Raw genomic sequence first — 26,250 nt, forward strand, 5'->3', positions numbered from 1 at the left:
TCTTCTGCATTGCAGACGGATTCTTTATCAGCTGAGCCACCAGGGAAGTCTGATTCTCATAAGAACTTATCTTTATTGAAACTTTTTTCATTGCTCTCACTTCTTAAGGGCTTTTCTTTCTACCTGGTGATGGATTTACTTAGGTATAATTATGTGTGCTAAATACTAACTAGCAGGACCACCCAGAGAATAAATGCCTTACCTTAGAATTTACAAATGACAAATAACTTCAAGGATCATTACTCTGGTTGGAAATTTTATTACCTTCATTGATGAGGATGACAATTTGCAACGTTTTCCCAACTGTCAACTTGCTCGACTTGTAAAGTTAATCCTCCATCATAAGTTTTTCCTGTTCTTAGGAGAAGGCAGAATAGTGTGTGAATGCGTGTGCGTGCGTGGGTTGCTGAAGTCGGAGGATGGGGTTTGAATCCAGTAGTTCTTTAAGGTAACATTTTCCTCTTGACAAGCTGCCCTCTCCCAAGAACCACGCCTCCTTGCCCTTTGATCTTTGGTGATTTGGGGCTGACTGCGAATGGGGGTCATCATCAACGATGCTTTGTCAATTTTTTGCCGGCCCCATTTTCTGGATGGTTCTCTTTAGGGCAGCCTTGACATCAGCGTTCCGGAGGCTGTAGATGATGGGATTGAGGATGGGGGTGACTACAGCATAGAAGAGGGAGACAAGAGGGTCACTGGCGGGATCATAGCTGGCCTTCGGTCGAATGTAGATAAAGATGGCGGTGCCATAGAAAAGGCACACCACCACCAGGTGGGAGGAGCAGGTGGAGAAGGCTTTGAGGCGGCCAGCAGCAGAGGGGATCCGGAAGATAGTAGCCAGGATACGCCCGTAGGAACCCAGGATGAGGCCAAAGGGACAGAGGATGAGGAGAGCAGCGGCCAGGATAATCTGTAGTTCGTTGAGAGAGGTGTTCCCGCATACCAGCTGCAGGACAGCCTGGATCTCACAGAGGAAGTGTGGGATGGCATTGGGGCCGCAGAAGGGCAAGGAGAAGATAAAGGAGGTGTGGCCCAGGCCCACCAGTGCCCCGCAGGCCCACGCTGACCCAGCTAGACACAGGCACGTCCGCTGGCTCAGCAGCAGTGGGTAGCGAAGGGGTTGGCATATGGCGGCGTAGCGGTCATAGGCCATGGCTGCCAGGAGGCAACACTCTGTGGCACCGAAAAGGAGAAAGAAGAACATTTGGAGAGCACAACCAGAGCGAGGGATGCGGCGCTGACCGGTGAGGAGGTGGTGAAGCAGAAGGGGGACCGTGACAGACGTGTAGCCGATCTCCAGGGTTGAGAGGTTTCGAAGGAAGAAGTACATGGGGGTCCGGAGGGCAGCGTCAGCGGAGACCAGCACCACGATGAGGAGGTTGCCGGCCACGGTGAGCAGGTAGACGGTGAGAAAGAAGGAGAAGAGGAAGCCCTGGAGGTCGGCCAGGCGGGAGAAGCCGACAAGAATGAATTCAGTCACCACGGAGGTGTTTGTAGGCATCCTGCTCAAATCCCTTCTGATGAAGGACGGAAGAAATGGCGAGGGAAAGTTGCAATTATGGAGTCGTGAGGTGGGCAAAGATGGCGTCTTGTTGGGACTTCTCTGTCCGTCAGGTGGTTAAGACTCCTCCTTCCAGTGCAGGGGATGCGGGTTCCATGCCTGGTAGGGGAATTTTTTTCTGTGTTTTTTCCTTTTTGAGTCCTTCTGTCTGTCTTTTACTTTCCTTCTTTCACGTGTTTCCTTTTTCCATTCCCTCAATTTGTCTCCCCTCTCACACAATTTTCACATAGTTTCCCCCGCTTTCAGCTCTTTCTTCAGTTACCAGATCCACTCAACCTCTCTCTCTCTTTTTTTCCGCATCAGTTTGCCATTAGATAAATTTCATGGTTTTCAAAGGGGAGAGAAGAAATTAGAAAGATTCTATCTCCTATAGGCAGTTAAACTGTTAATTATCCAAAGGAGTGAGAATTGCTCTAGTTTTTAAAGATACTCAGGACGGAGATGACAAGATCCTTCCTGGTTGCTTATTTCTGCATTTTACAGCCTTCAAACTTCATCTCTATTTATCTTAATATGTATGTAAAAATCCAAACCACATATGTTAACTTCACAGATCCACACACTAACATATTACGTTTCTAAACACAAGCACAGAAAAATAGCCCAATAGCCTTAGATGCTAGAGTCAGCTAAGGTCACAAATAAATCATGTACTGTATATACACACAAATATCATTAGAAATAACAATGAATGTCAAAATGCATTTAACCTAGAAATATAAATACACCCAGATATACAATAGAAGCATAAATCTAAATTCTTTGCAAAAATAAAGCCATATTCAAGAACATCAATTAAAAATACAAGCTCACACACTGGTTTCCTTTTGCAGTTTGAAAGTCCTTGGTTCATTCCACCTTAGTGGCTCTTTCAGTGTTTTTCAGGAGATGTTATCAGAATTCTGTCTTTTTATTTGAAGAAAACAGCCAGTGATAAAGGCAGATGGTCTTTGATGACTTGCTTATTTTCTCCTTTTCCTACACAGTGGATCCCTCCCGAGGAAGGTACTGTTCAATTTGGTGTCTCTTTCATGTCTCTGAGGACCTAAGTCTCCAAGCATATTTGACTTTCCAAAGGGAAGAACTCTTCACAAAACCAATTAATGTGTTATTTTAAAGTCTGTTTCTTAGGTTGCAGAAATTGTAGGGTGACTTGTCAAGAGCATATCAGAGAAAATGTCCAGGGCTATTGTTTTTCTTAGCTCTCCCATAACATCAAAAAACTAACCCAGTTAAAAAATGGGCAGATGAAGAGACATTTTTTCCAAAGAAGAAATACAGATGGCCATCAGGCATATGAAAAAATGCTTAATATTGTTAATTATCAGGGAAATGCAAACCTGAAACACAATGACATATCACCTCACATCTATTGGAATGGCTGTAATCAAAAAGAATACAAACAGCAAATGTTGGTGAGGATATGGAGAAAGAGAACTCTTGTACACTGTTGGTGAGAATGTAACTGGTTCAGCCACTATGGAAAACAGTACAGAGGCTTCTGAAAAAACTACAAATAGAACTATGACCAAGCAGTTCCACTCCTGGGTACATATCCAAACCAAACCAAACCAAACTGAATCAAAACACTAAAAAGATACATGCACCCGTGATTGTAGCAGCGTTATTTACAATTGTCAAAAAATGGAGGAAACCTAAGTGTCCATCAACAGGTGAATGGTTATGGGAGATGTATTACACACACATACACAGAAAGGAATATTACTCAGCCAAAAAAGGGATGAAATAATGCCATTTGCAGCAACATGGATGGACCTAGAGATTATCATACTAAGTAAAGTAAGCCAGACAAAGACAAATATTATATAATATTGCTTATATGTGGAATTTAAAAAATGATACAAATGAACCTCTATACAAAACAGAAATACATCCACAGACATAGAAAACAGATTTATGGTTACCAAAGGGGAAAGGAGGGGAGGGAAAATTAGGAGTTTGCTATTAACATATACACACTATTGTATGTATAACAGATAACCTACAAAGAATCTATTGTATAGCACAAGGAACTGTACTCAGTATTTTGTAATAACCTTTAAGGGAAAAGAATCTGAAAAAGAATATATATATATATATATATGAATCATTTTACTTTGCACCTGAAACTAACATAACATTGTAAATCAACTAAACTTCAATAAAAAATAACAGAACAGGCAAAGTTTATTTGGGCTGCTATAACAAAGTATCACAGATGGGATGGATTAAATAAAGAGATTCATTATCTCACAGTTCTGGAGTCTGGAGATCCAAGTGTTGGCAAGGTTAGTTTCTTCTGAGTCTACTCTCATTGCTTATAGAAGTCTGTTTTCTCCTATGTATTAATACACTGGTTTTCCCTCTGTGTATCTGTGTCCTAGTTGCCTCTTCTTAAAAGGATACTAGTAGTCATTGGATTAGGCCCCATCCCAGGTACCTCATTTATCCTTAATCATCTCTTTAAAGATGCTGTCTCCAGATACAGCCTCATTCTGAGGCATGGATCATTAGGGCTTCAACATACGAATTTTTCTGGGTCAGAGGATGTGGTCACACACAGTCCAGCTCATAATAGCACTGCAAGGAAAGAAAACTACATACCAACGTAATCTAATAAACCAGCACTTGTTCACTGCTTTCAATTCAGTTGCTCAGCCGTGTCCATTTCTTTGAGACCCCATGGACTGCTACACGCCAGGTTTCCCTGTTCATCACCAACTCCTGAAGCCTACTCAAACTCATGTCCATCACGTTGGGGATGCCATCCAACCATGTCATCCTCTCTCAGCCCCTTCTCCTCCTGCCTTCAGTCTTTCCCAGCATCAGGGGCTTTTCCAATGAGTTGGTTCTTCCCATCAGGTGGCCAAAGTATTGGAGTTTCAGCTTCAGAATCAGGCCTTCCAGTGAATATTCAGGACTGCTTTCCTTTAGGATTGACTGGTTGGATCTCCTTGCTGTCCAAAGGACTCTCAAGAGTCTTCTCCAACACCACAGTTCAAAAGCATCAATTCTTTGGCTTTGCATGTTCACTGCTTTGCATGTTATTAAGTCAACTGAACATCAGAACTACTCTCTGAGAGAACTAAAAAGGATTTGATGTCCTTTGGTTACCTGCCTGATAGCAAGTGAGGGAGCTGGATGTCCAACTCAGATGCACAGACTATAAATCCTGTGTGATTTCCCAGCACTTATATGAACATGAGAATATTCATTCTTCTGGAGAAGCTGAGCAATGGAAGGAACAGGCAGCAAATGGACATGCTGGGTGGCAGGAGGTGCAACTGTTTCACTTAAAATGTGCCATGGATAACTCCCCAGAGCAAATATATAGACTTAATGATTAGACTTCTCTGGTCATACGGTGGATGGGAATCTGCCTATCAATGCAGGGATACTTGTTCAGTCCCTGGTCTGGGAAGATTCCTCATACTTGGGGCAACTAAAGTGGGTGTGTCACAACTATTGAGCTTGCGCTCTAGAGCCTGTGAACCACAGCTACTGAGCTCACACACTGCAACCACTGAAGCTCCTGTGCCTAAAGCCTGTGCTCCAGAGCAGGAGAAGCCACTGCCATGAGAAGCTAGTGCAGTAGCAAGAGTAACCCCTACTTGTTGCAACTACAGAAAGGCTGCGTGAAGCAATGAAAACAGTGCAACCAAAAATTTAAAAAAATAAAAAAATAAAAAGCTATGCTTAATGGTTAAAAAAGTTACCTTGTACTGGTAAAATGCAATGACTAGGAGTTATTTTCTGCTGGATATACCACCAGCTTTGCTTTCTCTGCTTCTCCTGTGGCTCCATCACTTTGTCTCCCCGCTTGAGTGGTAGACCTTTTTCATCTGGGACACCAAGACTTTCAGAGCTTCCTTGACATCCTTGTTACGGAGTGTATAGATGAGAGGATTGAGAAGGGGAGTGATGACTGAGTAGAAAATAGCTACAATCTTGTTCATACTTGACTCATACTTAACTGCAGGGCGGACATACATGAATATGAGAGTGCCAAAGTAGATGGTGACCACGGAAAGATGAGCTGTACATGTGGAAAAGGCCTTACGCTGAGCAGCAGCTGAGGCCATGGCTAGAATTGTGGCCAGGATGTGGGCATAGGAAGCCATGGTAAAGACCAGGGACCCTAGGATAATGACAGTGCTAAAAGCATAGCCCACAACTTGGATGGCATATGTGTCTGTGCAAGAAAGGCGGAAAATCTGATCAGCATCACAGAAGAAGTGGTTGATCTGGTTGGGGGTGCAGAAGGAGATCTGTGTAAGGAGGAATGAAGGGAACATGGGGCAGAGGAATCCCACACACCAGCAGACGCCAGCCAGGGTACCACACGTTTGAGGGCTGAGCAGCAGCGAGTAGTGGAGTGGTCGGCAGATGGCTGCATAGCGGTCATAGGCCATGGTGGTGAGAAAGAAGAGTTCTGTGGCAGCCAAAGAGAAGAAGAAGTAATATTGGGTGATGCAGCTGGGAACTGAGATGACCCCTTGGGAACTGAGAAAATTGGCCAGCATTTTGGGCACGGTGACTGTGGTGTACCAGAGCTCTACCAAGGAAAGGTTGCAGATAAAGAAGTACATGGGGGTGTGGAGGCGCCCGTCCAGGGCCACGATGAGCACAATGAGCCCATTGCCCACCAGGGATAAGAGGTAGACCAGGAGGAAGAGGGAGAAGAAGAGCAGCTGCAGACGTGGAGAGTTGGAAAATCTCATGAAGACAAACTGAGTGACCAAGGTGCGGTTGGCTCTCTCCATTCAGCCTGGTGGGTCAACTGGGCATGGAGAAGACATATGAAGATCTTGAGATGTCTTCAGTTACATGGTTTCCTCTCCAGCTTTATCCCACCATCTGAACTCCACACACTCCCAGTATTCCTTTTAATTCACTCTTTGACTGCCTCAGAGCTTCTCCAAAGCAGAGAGTACTCTACTTCTTCAAAAGTAGGGTTACTAAATATTCAAGACGCTCTCTCTTTCTCCTCATTGAAATAGGTCCTAAAATGCCACATTTCCCAGGAATTCTCTTTAGAATGATTAGAGGAGAGGATTCAGCTTTGGTGGCTCTAACTAGAGTGAGCATGGAGCCATACTGTCCCCAAGCATAGGCTGAATTGCATATTATTGTAGATATCAAATTTTTGGATCTCAGACCAGGAATTTCATATTATTTAACTTAATATTTCTGAGGGTTGGTTAGTGTGTATCCTTGAGCTCTTTGATACCAAGAATCTTTAACCTTCAAGCTTGCAGAAGATATGGGATTTTACTGATCGTCTATCTGCCTGTTCTGGACAGTAGCTCTGTCTTTTGCCATCAGATCTCAGAAGGTGGGGAGTAGTGAGTGTGTTTTCTTTTGTACAGATTCTAGCACAAGACTGGATAGAGCCCTTTCATGGAGACTGTTTGATTCTGAGAATCAAAGGCAGAGTAGGAGAGATCTTCTTGCTCAGTGGAGGGTAAGGAGTGGAATATAGTTTAATGTGAAGAGAAAATGTAGGCTTGGATTCCCAGATGGGAATTTGGGAATGGGTTAAGATCGTTAAAGGAAGCAACTGTTATAGATATGTGCTTAAATCCAAACTGATCACAAAAGCAAGGTTCAGAGGATAGTCAGGTTTGCATAGCTGAAGTTCATTGGGATGGATGAAGGTGATAGCCCTGACGTTATTGAGACGTGAGTTTTATGTATTTTCCAAATCTTGCAGGTTTCTTCATTGGAAGTGCTCTAAAAATGGAAATATCAAATATATTCATCATTAGGAGTAAGATTAATTATACTATACATTAAAATACATGAAATAAATAAAATACATGAGAAATTGTTTTGACACGATGTAAAGGTATCATGCAAAATCTAATATTCAATATGATCTGGTATACATGCCCAAGATATCAGATTACCAGTGACTTCTTAAAAGTAAATTTTTGTGTCATCAAACACTTTATAATAAATACACTTTTAATATCATGAGGGATATTTTTTATTTTGCTATTAAAATATTTATTTTATTTTGATGTCAGAAATATATTAAGTTAGTTGATAAAGATTCTTTGGGCCGCAACCAAGTCTTGGCATAGCCAACTAAGTAAATTAATATTAAGAAAGAAATGCATTAAGTTAGTTGAGAAAAACTAGAAAAAGTTGACAAGTATTAAAAAGAAATTAAGAATCATCTAAATATTTTCCATTCAGTGTGAGAAACATTATTTATATTAGAATGTTAACTTTTGAAATATTTTATTTTGGATTTATGTATTTATACACACATATATACACACACACATGCAAAGACAAATACACACTTGAAACCATAAAAAGAAATTTCTGAACTGTTCATCCTTTACTTTCCATTCTTCTACTGCCATCCTGATTCAGGCATAGTACCATCTCCTTTGTTCATGACGCTACCACCCATCAGGTTTCCTGTACTGCAAATATGGATTCATGTTCAATGACTCCCTTCTTTCCCTCTCTTTTTCTGCCCCCATGTCAATACTTACTAAAGTGCTTTGTGATATATCTGTTTATGTCTATTTTTCTACTATTAAACTTCAGCTCCTTGAAGTTGGGAGCTCTACGTTATTCACAGTTTTATTCTCAAAACCTAGGATACAGCATGGAAGACCGAGCAGTAAAAACTAAGTGTCAAGTGGAGGAATGAATAAATACAGCATCAAAGCTGCTTGCTAATTGTGACCCAACTTCTTTCTCTTCCAAAGTGTCCAGAATTCCCTGCCAAATGGATTTTCCTGGACACAGTTTTCATTCCATCATTCTTTTGCCTATGGCACAGTGATTCCTTTGATACATTATATCAGGTTCCAATTCCTTTGCTTGGCATTCTTTTGCAGATCCTGCAAAATGTGTTCATATACCGCCTGTCTAAGAAAGTGTGGTTTTAAGTTTGCTGGTGGGATTTTTCCTTTTTCCCCAGAACTCATTCTAAATACAAACTTTCTGTGTTTTCTGCCAGAAGAAAGAACTCTTCCTCTCCACTCTCTCCAGTCCCAAGTTTTTACTTATCTATGAATAATATTGAGCTTATGACTTCAAGGAGCTCATGCCTAATAGTAGAAATCTAGATATAAACAGATGTATCATGAAGCATTTTGGTAAGTGTTATAAACATTGGCTAGTCAAAGGACCTTAAGGAAACCACCGCAGTTGAAGGATCTGACTTTTTAGAAGCAGAGAAAGGTTTCACAGAGGAGGTCAAATTCAACATCAGTCTTTATGAATACAAAGGAGTTTTTAGGTATCAAAGAGTAGGGTGTTTGCAAATGCATGGAGGCAAGAACTGAACACTGAGGAGTTCCCTAGGGCTTTGCTTAAGGTGAGGGCTGGGAGGAAGGAGTGAGTCATTTTTGTGAGGAAGGCAGGGCTTGCCTTCAGGGACAGGCTATCTCCTTCTCTGACCTTCCAACAATCTTCTTCCCTAAGTCAACTTTTTTCTTTCCTCGAAGGAAAAGGGAGACCTGCAGAGAAAGCACACTGACTTCTGATTTCCTCACTGGATGCTCACCCACCAACAGATACTGATGGGGCTAGGGGAGGAACTTTGGGAGAGGTGATGTGGTGAGACCTCCAGGTAGAGAAGAAACAGATCTTGCTTCCTTGAATTACTGCTTTCTTAGTGGAATGAAGACGAATCCATGTGTAGGTACAGGCTCCAGAGTCAGGGCTATAGAGAGCTGATGCATTTGGGGCCATACTGGATCATCGGGCAAAGAGTTTGAGGCATTGGGAATTTCGTATGAGGCTCTCAGTTGGGAGTCTGCTGGCAAGATGAAACTGAGTGGATGGCCAAGGCTTAAGGGAGCTGCTCGACTTCTTTTTAAATTAACTTTGGTTTGAGGCAAAGTTCCAACCAAGAAGAGGATGCAACCTTACCAGCATATTGTTCCTCTTCCTTATCTGCCCAACCAGAAAAAGTAGATATGAGGGGAGAGTGGGGGTCACGCGAGCAGACCAGGCTCTCTCCCTTTTACTCCTAGTAGAGCTAATAGAGCAAATCTAGGACTGGCTGTTGGCTGGGGTTATTAAAATGAAACATTGATACGAAAATGTGATTGGAACAAAAACTAACAGGGATTTGTGTGAAAAATTTTACCCTAGTAGAAGCAAAGGAAAAGTAAATGTCTTAATAGCCAGAGAACACTTTGAAAAATAAAGATGACCGACAAATTAGGGAATCTGACTCAGGGTCATTAGGCAGTTGGTGACCCAGCGGAAAGGGAGGGGGTAAACAGAGCACAGTGTATGGCAGTAACCATAAAAATACAACGGCTGTACATTTGCAATCCATACATTGAGTCTTCTTAGTATACTATATACATATATCAGCAATCACTGATGCACATTTAACATTTGGAGAATCTAGAGGTTGGGGGCCATTTTGGGCAGCTTTCCTTATTTTGCCCCAAACCCTAGATTCCTTCTTGCCACAGTGCCTTTGCTCATGCTTGGCATCCTCCCCTGTGCTTTGTAAAACAGCAACCATTCTTTTTGATTCATTTATGAAGTTTCAGTCAAATGTTCTAGTCCAGGGACTAGTGAAATAGTCCTGAATTCTTACAGTTTAGAAGAATGGCAACTGGACCTGGAAATTCTGATGCAATAAACTTCACCTACAATAAACGCTCTGCAGCCCAGAGAGGAAGGGGCTTGGAACAATCTCATTTCTTTTCATCCATGCTGGATTCTGAACAACAGAACTGATGGCAGCATATTTAAATTTTATCTTTGTACCCTGGAACCGGTGTTCACAATACTATTGTTTTTCCCTGTATAAATCTGATATTCCTTACCGTATTTTATTTTCGATGGGAATGAGTGAGAAGGTATAGGGGGAGTAAAATAGACTCTATGCTTCCATAAATTTTGTGGTCAAATAAGTAGTGGTCCCCTTTCTCCCACCACCAAGAGGCTGTACTTGTAGTTGCTGGTATCACAATATTTATGCCTAGAATTTGGGCCAGGAATTAAGAAATGGCATTTATCATCTCTCATTGGGCCATCTTAAAGAATTCATTTAATTTTCTGAGTCAAGTGTTCCTCTGAAACTTTGGACAAATCATCTCTAATCCTAACTATAAAGACTCTTGGAAAATGTCTTGAAAACCATTTTCAAAATGTCATTGAAAACTCTTGAAAACCATTATAAATATGTTCCTTTTCTTACCTTCATTTATTTATTTAATTTCAAAAACAGGGAAACATAATTTTATTGAAAACAAATTTTCAGATTGTAAGACCCAAACGTCAGGTCTCTGTTCTGGAGAGGAGCACCCGCGACTCAATAAACAGTCCAGCAGATGCAATATGCAAGAGGCTTTATTGTCGGTTTGCACAAGCCGGGCGACTCTAGTCTCCTCGGAGGCAGAGTTGCACCGTATAGCAGTGTAAGCTGACTTTTATAGGCAGAAGTCACATTGTCAGCACATCCAGTACAGTGAATGAGTAACATAAAAGTAACATAATGTGTATCATATGGGGTTATCTTATCTGTGAGTACAGGTGCTGGACGTCAGTTGGTTCCGGAAAACAGCAGGCTTGTTTGTGCAGTTATTGGGAAACCTATAGACGTTCCATTTACATTTCTCTATCCTTATTCTGCAAACGGAAAATTCTGCGCAAGTGGAAAATTTACACAGGCCAGGGAATTTCATGGTGTTTTTCAGATTCTTTCAAGATATCATTGAGCGAGAGCCATTGACTGCATCACTGCTCTTTGTGATGTTATGGACAAAGTTGAGTAAGAGGGATATACATGAAAATGGCCAGTCTTTAAAAATATCAGGTAGAGGTCAAACAGCAAGTTGGTGTTCAGCTGTCTCTGAGAAGCCGAGTATGATTCAGAAATGAACAACTCTAGGTGCTGCACCTTCTCCATCGCTCTCCCTACTTCAGCAGCTGATAATACTTTTCACTCATCCATCACTCTGGACATTTATTCTCTAATTCTAAAGAGGGGGAGAAATACTCTACACCATTCTGCTGTTCAGTGAGGCTCCAGGTTACTTTTGGAGTGTCTTATCATGGTTTTTTTGAATTTAGATTTTCCTTCCTTCCTTCCCCTACCCCTTTTCTTTCTTTTTAAAATAGGGATGCATGCTAAATCACTTCAGTCGTGTCTGACTCTTTACGACCCTCTCGACTGTAGCCCTCCAGGCTCCTCTGTCCATGGGATTCTCCAGGCAAGAATACTGGAGTGGGTCACCATGCCCTCCTCCAGGGGATCTTCCCCACCCAGGGATCGAACTCCAGTCTCCTGCAGTTTCTGCATTGCAGGCAGATTCTGTCAGCCACTGCGGAAGACTTTAAAATAGGGATAATGCAACAGAATTCTGACTAAGAGAGCGGATCTGGCTCACTATCATTAATTCCACTCTAACTTTCCATTCCTAATTCTTTTTACATGAATAAAGACACTGACCCTCGCTACCTTAGGCATCAGGGCAGGAGGAGATAGCACTCACCAATGATGGGAAAGAAGACCGGAAAGATGCATCAGTTGGTTTGTGGGACAAAGAGGTAGGGTGCAGCTTTTGTCTTAGGAAAAACAGTAACAAAATCCAACTGAGGGAGGTGGTGTTGGAGAGGAGCTCCCCGTGTCCTCTTCTCCCATCTCCCTTTTCAGAAGCATGTCTTCCTTAGAGGGTCAGCTTCTCTGGAAAACTGTGGAATCTTCAGAAGCACCTTCAGTTTATTTTCCAGCTTTTGAGCCTCCATGTTCTGAGGTGATTGCCCTGTGAAGGGAAGTGTTGTTGGTGTGTGTATCTTTTTCTCAGGGGAACTGTACGCACTGAGACCCACGCACCCCAAGATGACTCACAGAGATGATTGGTGTCAGGAGCCCAGTGGCCACACTGTTCCCTTAGAGTCAGAAAGCCCTGCCAGTGCAGACAATTCCCTGTAGAAGGACCACATCTGCCTCTCTGTGTATGGAGCAGGCTGATGGGGACCAGGTTTCCTCTTCCGCTCTCTGGAATGTCAGCTCAGGTTGTTGGTTCCAGAATTTCTTGATGTCATATTGTTCGATCTAGAGCCACTGAAGATCACTCCCCACACAGAGTCCTGTACAGTCAGTAATGACTGTTAGTAATTGGGAGTGTGCCCAATGCCCACCCCCCTTTTTTTTAAGGTTATAATTTTTTTTATGTTCGTTTATTTATTTGGGCTTCCCTGGTGGCTCAACAGTAAAGAAACTTCCTGCAATGCAGGAGATGCAGTTTTGAGCACTGGGTCAGGAAGATTCCCTGGAGAAGGAATGGCAACCCACTCCAGTATTCTTGACTGGGAAATCTCATGGACACAGGAGCCTGGTGAGCCACAGTCTATGGGACCTCAAAGAGACACGACTGAGCGACCAAACAACAGCAACAATATATTTATTTATTTGGCTTCACTGGGTCTTAGTTGCAGCATGTGGGGTCTTGTTCCCTGACCAGGAATAGAACCCAGACCCTCTGCATTGGGAGCGTGGAGTCTTAGTCATTGGATCACAAGGGAAATCCCCAATGCCCACTTCTTATGGTTTTGTTGAACACAAACGTTTCTTTTCAGGCTTTAGGGAAGACCTTCCTCTGTGGGAGTAAAGAGAGTTAAGGAGGGGAAAGGTAACAGCAACTTGCCTGAATTCATTAATGAGGGCTTGAGGAAATTTCTCCCAAGTACAGTTTGTGACAGGACAGGAAAAGTCCCATCAAGTTTGAATAATCATTACAATGAATATGCTGTTTTTTCATTCTATAACATTTTCAATTCACTGCTGCATTAGGGTCAACAAAGTTTGGTATTGGAAAATCCCCTAAAGCTTGTCTGATGCCTTGTCCTCCTCCTTGTTTTCCCTTGTGTGTTTTTTCTTTTCCTATTGTGTTCTAGGAAGTAAGCATACAGCAGAGAGAGCAGTGAACAGGCCAGGGTTTTGATCTTGGTTGTTGAATGTGATAAATAGAAAATAAATATAAAGAGCAATTTGTATGGTAATTGGCAAGCACATAAAAAATTTTAACATGGTAAAGTTTTTATATGGGAAAAAACAAAAAAATGTACGAAATGAAAATCATGTCAATCACCCCAAATCCCAAATAGCAAGAATTAGTAGCTTTGATGCCAACCAGGTTCTTGGCCTTCCACAGTCAATAGAAACTGACTACAGACCAGACAAAAAAATGCAGGCAAGGCTTTACTGGGGCTTCTGCGCCAGTTGCAGGAGGGAGAGAAAGCAAGTAACACATTCCCTTGCTTCTTCCAGGGGAGGGGCGAGCTCATTCCTTACATGGGTGAGGGTAGGAGTGTTTTTCCAATAGTCATGTACGGATATAAGAGTTGGTCCATAAGGAAGGCTGAGCACCGAAGAATTGATGCTTTCAAATAGTGTTGCTGGAGAAACTCTTGAGAGTCCCTTGTACTGCCAGGAGATCAAACCAGTCAATCCTAAAGGAAATTAGCCTTGATTATTCATTGGAAGGACTGTTGCTGAAGCTGAAGCTCCAGTACTTTGGCCACCTGATTCGAAGAGACTGCTCATTGGAAAAGATCCTGATGCTGGGAAAGATTGAAGGCAAAAGGAGAGGGAGCAGCAGAGGATGAGATGGTTAGATCTCATCTAATCATCTTAGTTAGTTGATGCTAATTAACTAATGGATGAACTCAATGGACATGAATTTGAGAAAACTTTAGAAGATAGAGTGTAGGACAGAGGAGTCTGGTGTGCTACAGTGCATGGGGCCACAAAGAGTTGGACACTATGTAGTGACTGAACAACAAGGAGTGTGTCCTGGGCTTGGGTTGGAGGTGTGGCTTAGGTGGTTTGCCCACCCTTTTGTGGTGTTGAGTGCAGGAGGGCATGTGCAGTACCCTGTTTTTGCTCCCGATACCTAGTTTTTGCTTCCACTCTCCAGAAATGGCAGTTGGGACTTTTGAAACTTTTGGTCTAGAATTTTGCCCCAAGTCCGCATGCACACAGTTATTTTTAGTCCCATATAATTTCTTTGTATTTTGTAGCTGGAAGAGAGCTGTGTCCAGGTGTAAGCTTTGCAGTATTGCAGCAAAGGATCCCAGGTCTCAGCGTTGTCTCAGTTTCTTGATTATGTCCACAGAAACAGATGTGAGTGGTTCATTTTACTTTTTTATACAAGCAGGAATGGAACACACTAAGCATACTATTTTGTACTTAATTTTTTTCTGTTTAACAAATATCGTAGGGCTCTTTGGCACCATTGGAAATAATCATAGGACATTAGGGCTTCCCAGGTGATACAATGGTAAAGAATCTGCCTGCTGAGGCATTATGTTTGCAAATGTTTTTATAAGTAAAGGGAAAAGTATGTAAAGACAGATGCCAATATTTAAACAATGGTTTCTTCAAGGTAGGTGGAATGTTCTGGGGGAAGAAAGAGAGAATATTCATTTTCTTTAGAGATTGCTATTTTATTTGAATTGTTATAGTTAGGGTGCATTATATCTATGATTTAAGCTATTGAATTAAAAAAAAGTAGTGGCATTTACTGTTGGCTGTAGATAGTGGACCTTACAGTAGTTTAGAGAAAGGGGCTTTCTCTGTTGGTCTGTTAGGAAAAAAAATAGGAATGAAGTAAGGGTTTGACTCAGATAGATGACAATGAAGTGACTGAACATACTGCTGGGGATGAGAAGTCAATAGATCAGCCTGGTATCTGTGGAGAATTCACAGAAGGGAACAACGGGAGAGGAGCTGTCAGGTAGGCATTTGGGCATGGAGGACACTGAAAGGCCACTTAATCATGTAGATGTTACTTTGTAATAATATGCCAGCTTCCTTCCCCTTAAATCAGGCCCAATATTGGCAAGGCTTTGATAATACACATAAACTACTCCTCAAGGGCTTGTCTCAATTGAAATACTTTTCTGGGATGGTGAAAGTTCTGAAAGCTGGGTGTGGGGTGGAAGGGTTGAGAGCAGTCTTCTGGGAGGACCACTCTTGGACATGGTGGTTTAGGGATGCTGTAGAGAACTTAGGAGAGTTTTGTGATGTGTTCTAGGGAAAGAGCCTGGGAATGGGGGATGGGATGCTTAGTGGAGTGCATTAGCCCCCATGGAGATGGAAAGGTGGGTTCCCATATAACCCCTGGTTTCTGCTCTACTTTTGGTCAAGCCAACAGTTCAGGAACCTCATCTGGAGAAAGACAAGTATCTCAGGGGGCTGATATTTTCTTTTCATTTAAGGTTGTTCTCCAGTCAGTTTGTAATTGGTTCTCAGGGGCCCCTCCCCTCTTGGCAATTGTCAGCCCTCTTTTGTGATAGAGGGAAGGACCTACAATGAAAAGCCAAAGGAATTGGGGAACTAGAAAAGGAGATGGAGAGTAGAAGAGAGAATGAATCTGGGGAGTGGAGGGTGAAAAGTATGACATTTCTAATCAACGTCCTACATTATTTCAGGTTGAGTTCAAGGGAGGAGTTGAAATTGGGAAACTTCAATAATCTGAACTCTTCAGAAGATCTTAGCACATATTCTGCTTTTCACAATTTTTACCTTTAGAAGGGCTATTGCAGGTGAGTTTCCTATTTTTGTATAATTGTTCACAGCTTAGTTCACAGACTTTTTTATAAAAAGGTGAAGAATTGGTATTTATGGAGTTTTTCCCTCTGATCAGTAACACAGTTCATTTAACCCAGAGAGTCAAAAAGTCTGTTTTTCCAAGTCATTTGAAGAAATCCCACAGTCTTCCTCTGGAATCCTAGTGTTGCAACGTCTTCCACTAAAACTTTTCCATTTGTCTATATTACTCACATCCTTCTATCTTCTCGTTTCCTCTTTCTTTCTCTCCACTTCCCCAACCCCTTGAAAAATAGAGTGGGAATGTGGTGATCTGAAAAGCCAGGATTATGCTATGACTTGAAAATAGTTTTCATGTGAGTGAATTTTTTTAAACTTAATTTTATTATTATTATTTTCCCCACACAGCATGTGGGATCTCAATTTTCCAACCAGGGATTCAACCTGTGTCCCCAGTGTCCACTGTCCTCCAAACAGTGGAAACTTGGAGTCTTAATCACTGGACCACCAGGGAAGATCCTGACTGAACTTTTAAAACACTCCCAAGAACAGTCTTTTTGTGGAGTTGACAACCATATTTTTCATACCTTCTGCTAGCAGATTCTGTGACACACACAAGCACACACAAACACACACACATGCATGAACAAATATCTGCATTTTTGCTGTACCATTCCCCTCTGCTTCCAATCATCTAATGTATTTTCATTTTTTAATAAAAACACACACATCCCTTTGGATAGCATATATGATCTTCCTTGCAGGTACTCAGGTGCATTTCTAGCTCTTCACTCAATTATACATCTTTGCTGTCCATTATGTCTCTCCTGCCTAGAATGCTATGCTCACTGTCCTATCCTTTGCCTGGCTGACTCTTGTTCTTCAAGATTTTTTGCCTACAATTTCTTCCTCAGGGAGCCTCTCTGACCTTGATTCTCATGCTCTCTCAGCTCCTAATCTGAGTTGGCTTTCTCTCTACTCCCACAGCACCTATACTTTCCTCAATAATATTATTTATCACATTTGTATTATAAAATCTTATATGAAATTAGAATTTAAAGAACATTATTTTTAAGGGAGAGGGCAATCTAGAGACTATAAGGTTATAACTGTGCTAAGATAAAGAGGTTGTGAGACTCTTTATGAAGAGAGAATACATAGGAATTTTCCAAGTAACAATTTATAAGGTGCTTGAGGAATGAATAGACAGTGTTAAGAATAGCAAGCTTGAGTATCAGGCAGAATTTCCAAACCACTCCCAGTGAAGTTAGTTGTGATCAGGGAAGATAAATCAGTTTTTTTTTTTTCCTCTAAAATAAGCTGATTGTAAGCTCTGATAGGACACAAAGCAGGCATTTGAAAGGCATTACACTGTTGCTCATGAGGAAGGCTCTATGACTGGTTACAGAGATTGGGAAGGTAGAATTTATTAAATCATAAAAATATTGGTGGTGGTTTAGTTGCTAAGTTGTTTTTGACTCTCGTGACCCCATGGACTATAGCTGCCAAGTTTCTCTGTCCATGGGATTCTGCAGACAAGAATACTGGAGTGGGTTGCCATTTCCTTCTCTAATAAAAATATTAGATTGAACTAATAGGCTAAAGTCTCTGAAGACTGGAAATTGTGAATTTGAATCATTGATCAAATTTCTTGAATCTTGAATATGTGCACAATTAAAGAATACAGCAAAGGACAGGAGTTGGAAAAGCAACTAAAAAGGGGACAGATGAGGATGTGTGTAAATGATTTTTGTTTTGGAGACTCACCTTTATCTTTTTCATTTTAGCTCTACTTATCTCGGGCTTGGTGTAGAAGATATGAAGATGTACTAGAATTTCTCCCTTAATCACTGCAGAAACTTGGATGATCTTCATGGAAATTGTCTCCATAGGAAACCAAACTATTACTGAATTTGTTCTTCTTGGTTTCTGTGTCAGAGCTGAGCTGCATCTCCTTCTCTTTACTGTGTTCACTGTCATCTACGCTTCCATCATCCTAGGGAACATGCTAATCATTGTGGCGGTGGTTAGCTCTCAGAGGCTCCACACACCCATGTATTTCTTCCTGGCTAATCTGTCCTTCCTGGAGATCCTCTATACTTCCTCAGTGGTGCCCAAAATGTTGGAGGGCTTCTTGCAGGAGGCAGCCATCTCTGTGGCTGGTTGCTTGCTCCAGTTCTTTATCTTTGGTTCTTTAGCCACTGCTGAATGCTTCCTACTGGCTGTCATGGCATATGATCGCTACCTGGCCATCTGCTACCCCCTCCATTACCCTCTCCTGATGGGACCCAGATGGTGTTTGGGGCTGGTGGTCATAGCGTGGCTCTCTGGCTTCATGGTAGGTATAGTGATTATAGCCCTTATGGCTCATCTGAGATTCTGTGGCCCCAACCACATTGATCACTTTTACTGTGACTTCATGCCTTTGATGAACCTGGCCTGCTCAGATCCCAGTGTAGCCCAGATGACAACATTCATTCTCTCTGTGGTCTGCCTCACTGTTCCCTTTGGACTGATTCTGACATCTTATGGCCGGATCGCGGTGGCCGTGCTGAGAGTTCCTGCTGGAGCCAGCAGAGGAAAGGCTTTCTCCACGTGCTCCTCCCACCTAGCTGTTGTGTCCACATACTATGGTACTCTCATGGTCTTGTACATTGCACCATCTGCTGTCCACTCCCAGCTCCTCACCAAGGTCTTTGCCCTGCTCTACACTGTGGTCACCCCTTTCTTCAATCCTGTGATTTATACCCTGAGGAATAAGGAAGTTCAGCAGGCACTGTGGAGGCTTCTGTATGTTAAGCAACCTGAAACAAATGATTGAAGGAGGATGGTGGTAAAGATGTTAATGGGACTTTGGGATTGGTTGGGTAGAAATAACTTTGTCCTGTTTTGACATTTCTGTGAAAAGTTTTATAGTTACTGTACTCATACTGAAAATGAATATTGTAGAGCAATAATTCTAAAGTGCTCTAAACTTTTTCCTTTAATATTTGATAATTTCTTTACCAAATGGGCTATGAATGTTTCCTATAGGAAATAAATATATGAAAACAGCAATACAAAACAAACCTAGAGATAAGTTGAATCATGGAAGTTTGTAATGTGGTTTTTCATTGATGACTGAGTCTTGAACCTCTTTTTATTTTAACCAATACGTATGTATTTTTTCCTCACAGATTTTCAGCGTAGCTAAACATGACTTAGGTGATCTCTGTTTGTGAAAGCTCGTAGTTGTTTTTTATTTTTTCACCATACAAATATAGTTCACATTTAGTTCACATATTTTCCTACAATAAATTCTTAGGAGTTGAATTGTCAGGGTAAAGGGAAAACGTATTAAAAAATTAAAGCTGAATGCATTTGTTTATTTTAACTATTGTATTGTGGAAAATTTCAAATATACACAAAAATAGATAGAACATTATAATGAATCCCATACAGCCATCATCTAGCATCAATATCAACATTTGCCAATCCTATTTCTACTGCCTATAGCTCCTTTTTTTTCTGGAACATTTTAGGGCAAATTTCAGATGTGTAAGTATTGTGTTATGTGAGTAGTGTAGCTATGTATTCCATGTGCAAATATATTTGATCCTTAAACAACATGGATTTGAACTGCACAGTTTCACTTAAAGGCAGACAATTTTTTTAGTAGTAAATACAGAAGTACGGGATTTATGGCTGGTTGAATCTGCAGATAGGGAATCTCATATGTACAGGGGAAACGTGTCCAGAGAGCCAACTCAAAGTTATAGGTGGATTTTCAATTTCTCAGTGGGTTGTCACCCTGACCTTGGTGTTGTTCAAGGATCAAGTGTATTCAGTATGCTTGCTGAGTGATGAAGGCATTTATAGAAAGAAACATGCCAACTCTGATGTTATGATGTTTAAAAGTACTTCCCCAATGGCATCTAATACCCAGGCTATGTTCAAATTTCTCCAATTATCTTTAAATAAATTCTTAAAATTAGGATGTGAACAAGGTTCACACAATGTGTCTTATTATGTTTCTTAGTCCCTTATTTCACAGCAGTCCTTCTCTCTTTTCTTTTTTTCATACTTTTGACTTATTGGGGAAATTAAGCTCTCTGTAGAATGGTTTATATTTTACATTAGACTTTCTGCTGACTTATGGTTTAGTTTGGTGTCTACCCCCTATATCTTGTATTTTATATAAACTTGTTTTGTGTTGGTCTCAGCCTATTGATGGTGTCGTGATGCCATCCGCTAAGAATGCCTGAGGCACTCACCTGGGCTCTCCCTGCAGACGTTTCTCTGACCAAGGCTAATGCTGTGGCTGGGCTGACCCTTGTGGTTCTTATTATGATTGCAAGATGCATCTCAGCAACAATCATTATGGAAATTTGAAAAAAGAGGTTTATTATTTATAGGTCCTGGAGGTTATATGAACACCTGGGACCACACAAAGAGAATTTAGGGGGAGAGAGAGCATGGATCTGGAACTCTGCCATTATCAGGATTGAGGGTGGGGTGTCTAGGGTGTCATAGGTTCACTCTTTATCAATGAAAATAAAACACAAGAGGAGAAATTAAAGCATGGGAGGGAAAAGCAGGGTCACTCAAGTGGTCAGTTAATGGAGGTCATCCAAGATTTTCTAAAAGCAGAATTCATGGGTGGGGTGGCCCAGCTCTTTATCTAGATGTGTAGTTGACTATATGTTTATTTGACATAAATGTGTTTGAAATAAATGCCTGTCAATCAAAAGCTTAATGTTAGGGACTTGCATTACAACAGAAAGGGTAATTATCAGACACTTAGCACTACAAAACTAATATTTAAAAAATTTTTTTTTTATATTACTCAGCCATTAAAAAGAATACATTTGAATCTGTTCTAATGAGGTGGATAAAACTGGAGCCTATTATACAGAGTGAAGTAAGCCAGAAAGAAAAACACCAATACAGTATATATTGTATATATAAAGCATATATATGGAATTTAGAAAGATGTAATGATAACCCTATATGTGAGACAGCAAAAGAGGCATAGATGTATAGAACAGTCTTTTGGACTCTGTGGGAGAAGGCGAGGGTGGGATGATTTGAGAGAATAGCATTAAAACATGTATATCATCATATGCGAAACAGATCACCATTCCAGGTTCGATGCATGAGACAGGGTGCTCAGGGCTGGTGCACTGGGATGACCCTGAGGGACTGGATGGGGAGGGAGGTGGGAGGGGGGCTCAGGATGGGGAACATATGTACACCCATGGCTGATTCGTGTCAATGTATGGCAAAAACCACCACAATACTGTAAAGTAATTAGCCTCCAACTAATAAATATAAATGGAAAAAAAAAGAAAGATCATGCTTGTAAAAAAAATAAATTTAAAGAGCAGTTTACATGATAACTGGTAAACATAAAAATTTAAACATGATAAAGTTTTTACACAATAAATTTTTAAAAATGTACACAATGAAATTTACATCTATCACCTGAAACCACTGATACCCTTACCTAGAATCCAGGTACAGATAGAGAGAGTAGTTTTGGCACCCACCAGGGTTCTTGAATTTCCTGAATCAATAGAAATTGACTAGAAGCCAGACAAGAATTCAGGCCAAGACTTTATTGGGGCTCCTTCACTGGCTGCATGAAGGAGAAAACAAGTAACAGATTTGATTGCTTGCTCCAGAGGAAGGGCTAGCTCCTTTCTTACATGAGGTGAGGCTGGGGGTGGGAAGAGGGATGGGGCCAAAGGGGTGGCTTAGACGGTTTGCCTACTGTTTTGTATTGTTGAATGCAGGGGGGCATCCTCAGTACCCTGCTTTTGCTCCCAACACCCAGTTTTTGCTCTTAGTTCTTCAGAAATGACAGTTGGGTCTTTTGTCTTTTGTATCTTTTGGTCCAGAATTTGCCCATGCCCACAGTTATTTTTAGTCTTATATAGTTTCTTTGTATTTTGTAGCTGGAGGAGAGGTGTGTCCAGGTGCAAGCTTTGCAACACTATAGCAAAAGGTCCCCGGTACTAGGCCTGTCTCAGTTTCTTGACTATGTCCATACAAACAGATGTGAGTGGTTTATTTTATGCTTTTTACATAGATGGGAACATACTAAGCATACTATTTTGTACTTTATTTTTTCTGTTTAACAAATATGGAATTCTTTAACACCATTGGAAATAATCATTGGCTATTACGGCTAACCACATGGTGCTATGGTGAAGAATCTACCTGTCAGTGCAGGAGACACGACAGACGCCGGTTCAAGCCCTGGGTTGGGAAGATCCCCTGGAGTAGGAAATGGCAACCTGATCTAGTATTCTTGCTTGGAAAATTACATGGGCAGAGGAAGCAGGTGGGCTATAGGCCATGGGGTCACAAAGGGTCAGACATGACCGAGCAACTGAGCACCCCCATTATGCTTGCATATGTTTTCACAAGTAAAGGGAAAGGTATGTAACACCAACATTTACACAATGGTTTCATCAGTTTGATACGTTTGCATCAGTTTGCATATGTTTTCACAAGTAAAGGGAAAGGTATGTAACACCAACATTGACACAATGGTTTCATCAGTTTGATATGTTTGCATCAGTTTGCATATGTTTTCACAAGTAAAGGGAAAGGTATGTAACACCAACATTTACACAATGGTCTCATCAGTTGTGTGCAGTGTTTGGGGGGAAGAAAGAGAGAATCTTCATTTTTTTAGAGGTTACTATTTTATTTGAATTGTTCCAGTAAGGGTGTATTATAGTTATTATTTAAGCTATAGAATTAAAAAAAAAATGTAGGTGGCATTTATTGCTGGCTGTAGACAGTGGACTTTACAGGAGTTCAGAGAAGGGGACTTTTCCCTGTTGGGGCATTCCCCTGTTGGGAATGAAGTAAAAGTTTGACTCAGATAGATGACAGTGAAGTGGCTGAACACATGCTGAGGATGAGAAGTCAGTAGATCAGCCTGGTATCTGTGGAGAATTCACAGAAGGGGATAGTGGAAGATGAGCTGTCAGGCAGGCATTTGGGCACAGAGGACACCAAAAGGCCATATAATCATGTAGATGGTACTGTGTAATAACATGCCAGCTTCCCTCCCCTTGAATCAGGCCCAGCATTGGCAAGGCCTTGATAATCCACATAAAATACTCCTCAAGGGCTGTCTCAATTGAAATACTTTTCTGGGATGGTGAAAGGTCTGAAAGCTGGGTGTGGGGTGGAAGGGGGTTGAGAGCTTAGTGGAGAGCATTAGCCCCCATGGAGATGGAAAGGTGGGTTTCCATAGAACCCTTGGTTTCTGCTCTACTTTTGGTCAAGCAACAGTTCAGGAAACTCCTCTGGAGGAAGACAAGTATCTCATGAGGCTGATATTTCTTTTTCATTTAAGGTTGCTCTCCAGTCAATCTGTAATTGGTTCTCAGGGGCCCTTCCCCTCTAGGCAATTGTCAGCCCTCTTTTGTGATAAAGGGAAGGACCTACAATGAAAAATCAAAGGAATCAGGGAGCTAGAAAAGGAGATGGAGAGTGGAAGAGAGAATGGCTCTGGGGAGTAGAGGGTGACAGGTGTGACATTTCTAATCAATGTCCGACATTATTTCAGGTTGAGCTCAAGAAGGGAGGAGTTGAAGTTGGGAAACTTCAATAATCTGAACTTTTGGGAAGATCTTAGCACATATTCAACTTTTCACAATTTTTTCCTTTGGAAGTGCTTGCAGGTGAGTTTCCTATTTTTGTATAATTGTTCACAGCTTAGTTCACAGATTTTTTTTTTAAAAAGGTAAGAAATTGGTATTTGTGGAGTTTTTTCCTCTGATCAGTAATACATTTCATTTAACCTAGAGAGTCAAAAAGTCTGTTTTTCAAAGTCATTTGAAGAAATCCCACAGTCTTCCTCTAGAATCCTAGTGTTGCAACGTCTTCCACTGAAACTTTTCCATTTGTCTATAATCCTCACATCCTTTTATCTTCTCTTTTCCTTCTTTCTCCCCACTTCCCCAACCCCTTGAAAAATAGAGTGAAAAGGTAGTTATTTGAAAAGCCAGGATTATGCTATGACTTGAAAATAGTTTTCATGTGAGTGAATAAAAAAAAAAATTATTTCATTAATAGTTTTTGGCTGCATAGCAGGCAGGATCTTAGTTCCCCGACCAGGAATCAAACCCATGCCCCTGTGGTGGAAGTGCACAGTCTTAACCACTGGACCTCTACGGAAGTAACTGAGTAAATTTTTAAAACATTCCCAAGAACAGTCTCGTTGTAGAGATGACAACTATATTTTCACAAACTCTGCTAGCTGATTCTCTGATAACACACACACACACACACACACACACACACACACACAGAGGAACAGCTGCATTTCCCCTATACTTTCCCCCTCTGCTTTCAATCATTTGATGTATTCTCATTTTTAATGAACACACACATACAGCTCTTTAGATAGCATATGAGGTCTTCCTTGCAGGTACTCAGCTGCATTTTCAGCTCTTCATTCAGTTACATACCTTTGCTTTCCATTATGTCTCTCCTGCCTAGAATACTGTACTCACTCTCCTACCCTTTGCCTGGCCAACTCTTGTTCTTCAAGACTTTGCCTACAATTACTTCCTCAGGGAACCTCTCTGACCTTGATTCTCATACTCTCTCATCTCCTAGTCTTGGTTGAGTTTCTCTCTATTGGCACCTTTCTCTCTACATGGCACCTATACATTCCTCAACCTTATTATTTGTCATGTTTGTAGTATAAAACCTTATATGAAATTAGAATGTAAAGAAGATTATTTTGGTAAGGGAGAGGGGGATCTAGAGACTGTGAGGCCAAAATTGTGCTAAGAAAGTCTTAAAGAGATTGTGACACTAATGGTGGGATAGGGAAGAGGGAATATATAAGAATTTCCCAAGCAACAATTGATAAGGTGCCAGAGGAATGAAGAGACAGTGTTAAGATAAAGATGACTCAGTTCAGTTCAGTTCAGTCGCTCAGTCGTGTCTGACTCTTTGCAACCCCATGAACCGCAGCACGCCAGGCCTCCCTGTACATCACCAACTCCCGGAGTTCACCCAAACTCATACCCATTGAGTCGGTGATGCCATCCAGCCATCTCATCCTCTGTTGTCCCCTCCTCCTCCTGCCCCCAATCCCTCCCAGCATCAGGCTCTTTTCCAATGAGTCAACTCTTCATATGAGGTGGCCAAAGTACTGGAGTTTCAGCTTCAGCATCAGTCCTTCCAATGAACACCCAGGACTGATCTCCTTTAGGATGGACTGATTGGACCTCCTTGCAGTCCAAGGGACTCTCAAGAGTCTTCTCCAACACCACAGTTCAAAAGCATCAATTTTTCAGCACTCAGCTTTCTGCACAGTCCAACTCTCACATCCATACATGACCACTGGAAAAACCATGGCCTTGACTAGATGGACCTTTGTTGGCAAAGTAATGTCTCTGCTTTTTAATATGCTGTCTAGGTTGGTCATAACTTTCCTTCCAAGGAGTAAGCGTCTTTTAATTTCATGGCTGCAATCACCATCTGCAGTGATTTTGGAGCCCCCCAAAATAAAATCTGACACTGTTTCCACTGTCTCCCCTATTTCTATTTCCCATGAAGTGATGGGACCAGATGCCATGATCTTAGTTTTCTGAATGTTAAGCTTTAAGATGACTGCAATATAGCAAACTTGGTTATCAGGCAGAATTTTCAAACGACTCACAATGAAGCTGGTTGTGATCAAGGAAAATAAAAGAGTTTTTTGATCATGCTAATTGTAAGCTGTGATAGGACACAAAGCAGGCATTTGAATGGCATTATACTGTTGCTCATGAAGAACACTCTATGACTGGTTATAATGATTGGGAAGGTAGAATGTATTATATCATAAAAATATTAGATTGAACTAATAGATTAAGGTCTCTGAAGACTGGAAATTGTGTGTTTGGATCAATTTTCTTGAGTCTTGCATATGTGCACAGTTAAAGAATGCAGGGGAGGACAGGAGTTGGAAAGGCAGTAAGCAACTAAAAAGGGGACAGAAGAGGATGTGTGTTAAAGATTCTTGTTTTGGAGACTCACCTTTATCTTTTTCATTTTAGCTCTACTTATCTTGGGCTTGGTATAGAAGATATGAAGATGTACTAGAATCTGTCACTTAATCACTGCAGAAACTTGGATGATCTTC

At 41.3% G+C, this 26,250-nt stretch overlaps 3 protein-coding genes across 3 annotated transcripts; 1 reads left to right on the top strand and 2 right to left on the bottom strand.

Moving 5' to 3' along the window:
• Positions 1-562: 562 nt before the first annotated feature.
• On the bottom strand, positions 563-1,501 carry LOC136151201 (olfactory receptor 10C1). The gene has a single exon (XM_065912151.1). The coding sequence runs from the start codon at positions 1,499-1,501 to the stop codon at positions 563-565; it is 939 nt and encodes a 312-aa protein (XP_065768223.1).
• Positions 1,502-5,364: 3,863 nt separating this feature from the next.
• Positions 5,365-6,324, bottom strand: LOC136151202 (olfactory receptor 6Q1-like). The gene has a single exon (XM_065912152.1). The coding sequence runs from the start codon at positions 6,322-6,324 to the stop codon at positions 5,365-5,367; it is 960 nt and encodes a 319-aa protein (XP_065768224.1).
• An 11,658-nt stretch (positions 6,325-17,982) lies between these two features.
• Positions 17,983-18,930, top strand: LOC136151064 (olfactory receptor 11A1-like). The gene has a single exon (XM_065911950.1). The coding sequence runs from the start codon at positions 17,983-17,985 to the stop codon at positions 18,928-18,930; it is 948 nt and encodes a 315-aa protein (XP_065768022.1).
• The last annotated feature ends 7,320 nt before the right edge of the window (positions 18,931-26,250 follow it).

The sequence above is a fragment of the Muntiacus reevesi genome, chromosome 20 (genome assembly GCF_963930625.1).
Source record: "Muntiacus reevesi chromosome 20, mMunRee1.1, whole genome shotgun sequence".
Taxonomy (NCBI): Eukaryota; Metazoa; Chordata; class Mammalia; order Artiodactyla; family Cervidae; genus Muntiacus; species Muntiacus reevesi.

Excerpts from the sequence above, each read along its gene's own strand:
- LOC136151201 (XM_065912151.1), bottom strand. The coding sequence starts at position 1,501 with ATGCCTACAAACACCTCCGTGGTGACTGAATTCATTCTTGTCGGCTTC.
- LOC136151202 (XM_065912152.1), bottom strand. The coding sequence starts at position 6,324 with ATGGAGAGAGCCAACCGCACCTTGGTCACTCAGTTTGTCTTCATGAGA.
- LOC136151064 (XM_065911950.1), top strand. The coding sequence starts at position 17,983 with ATGGAAATTGTCTCCATAGGAAACCAAACTATTACTGAATTTGTTCTT.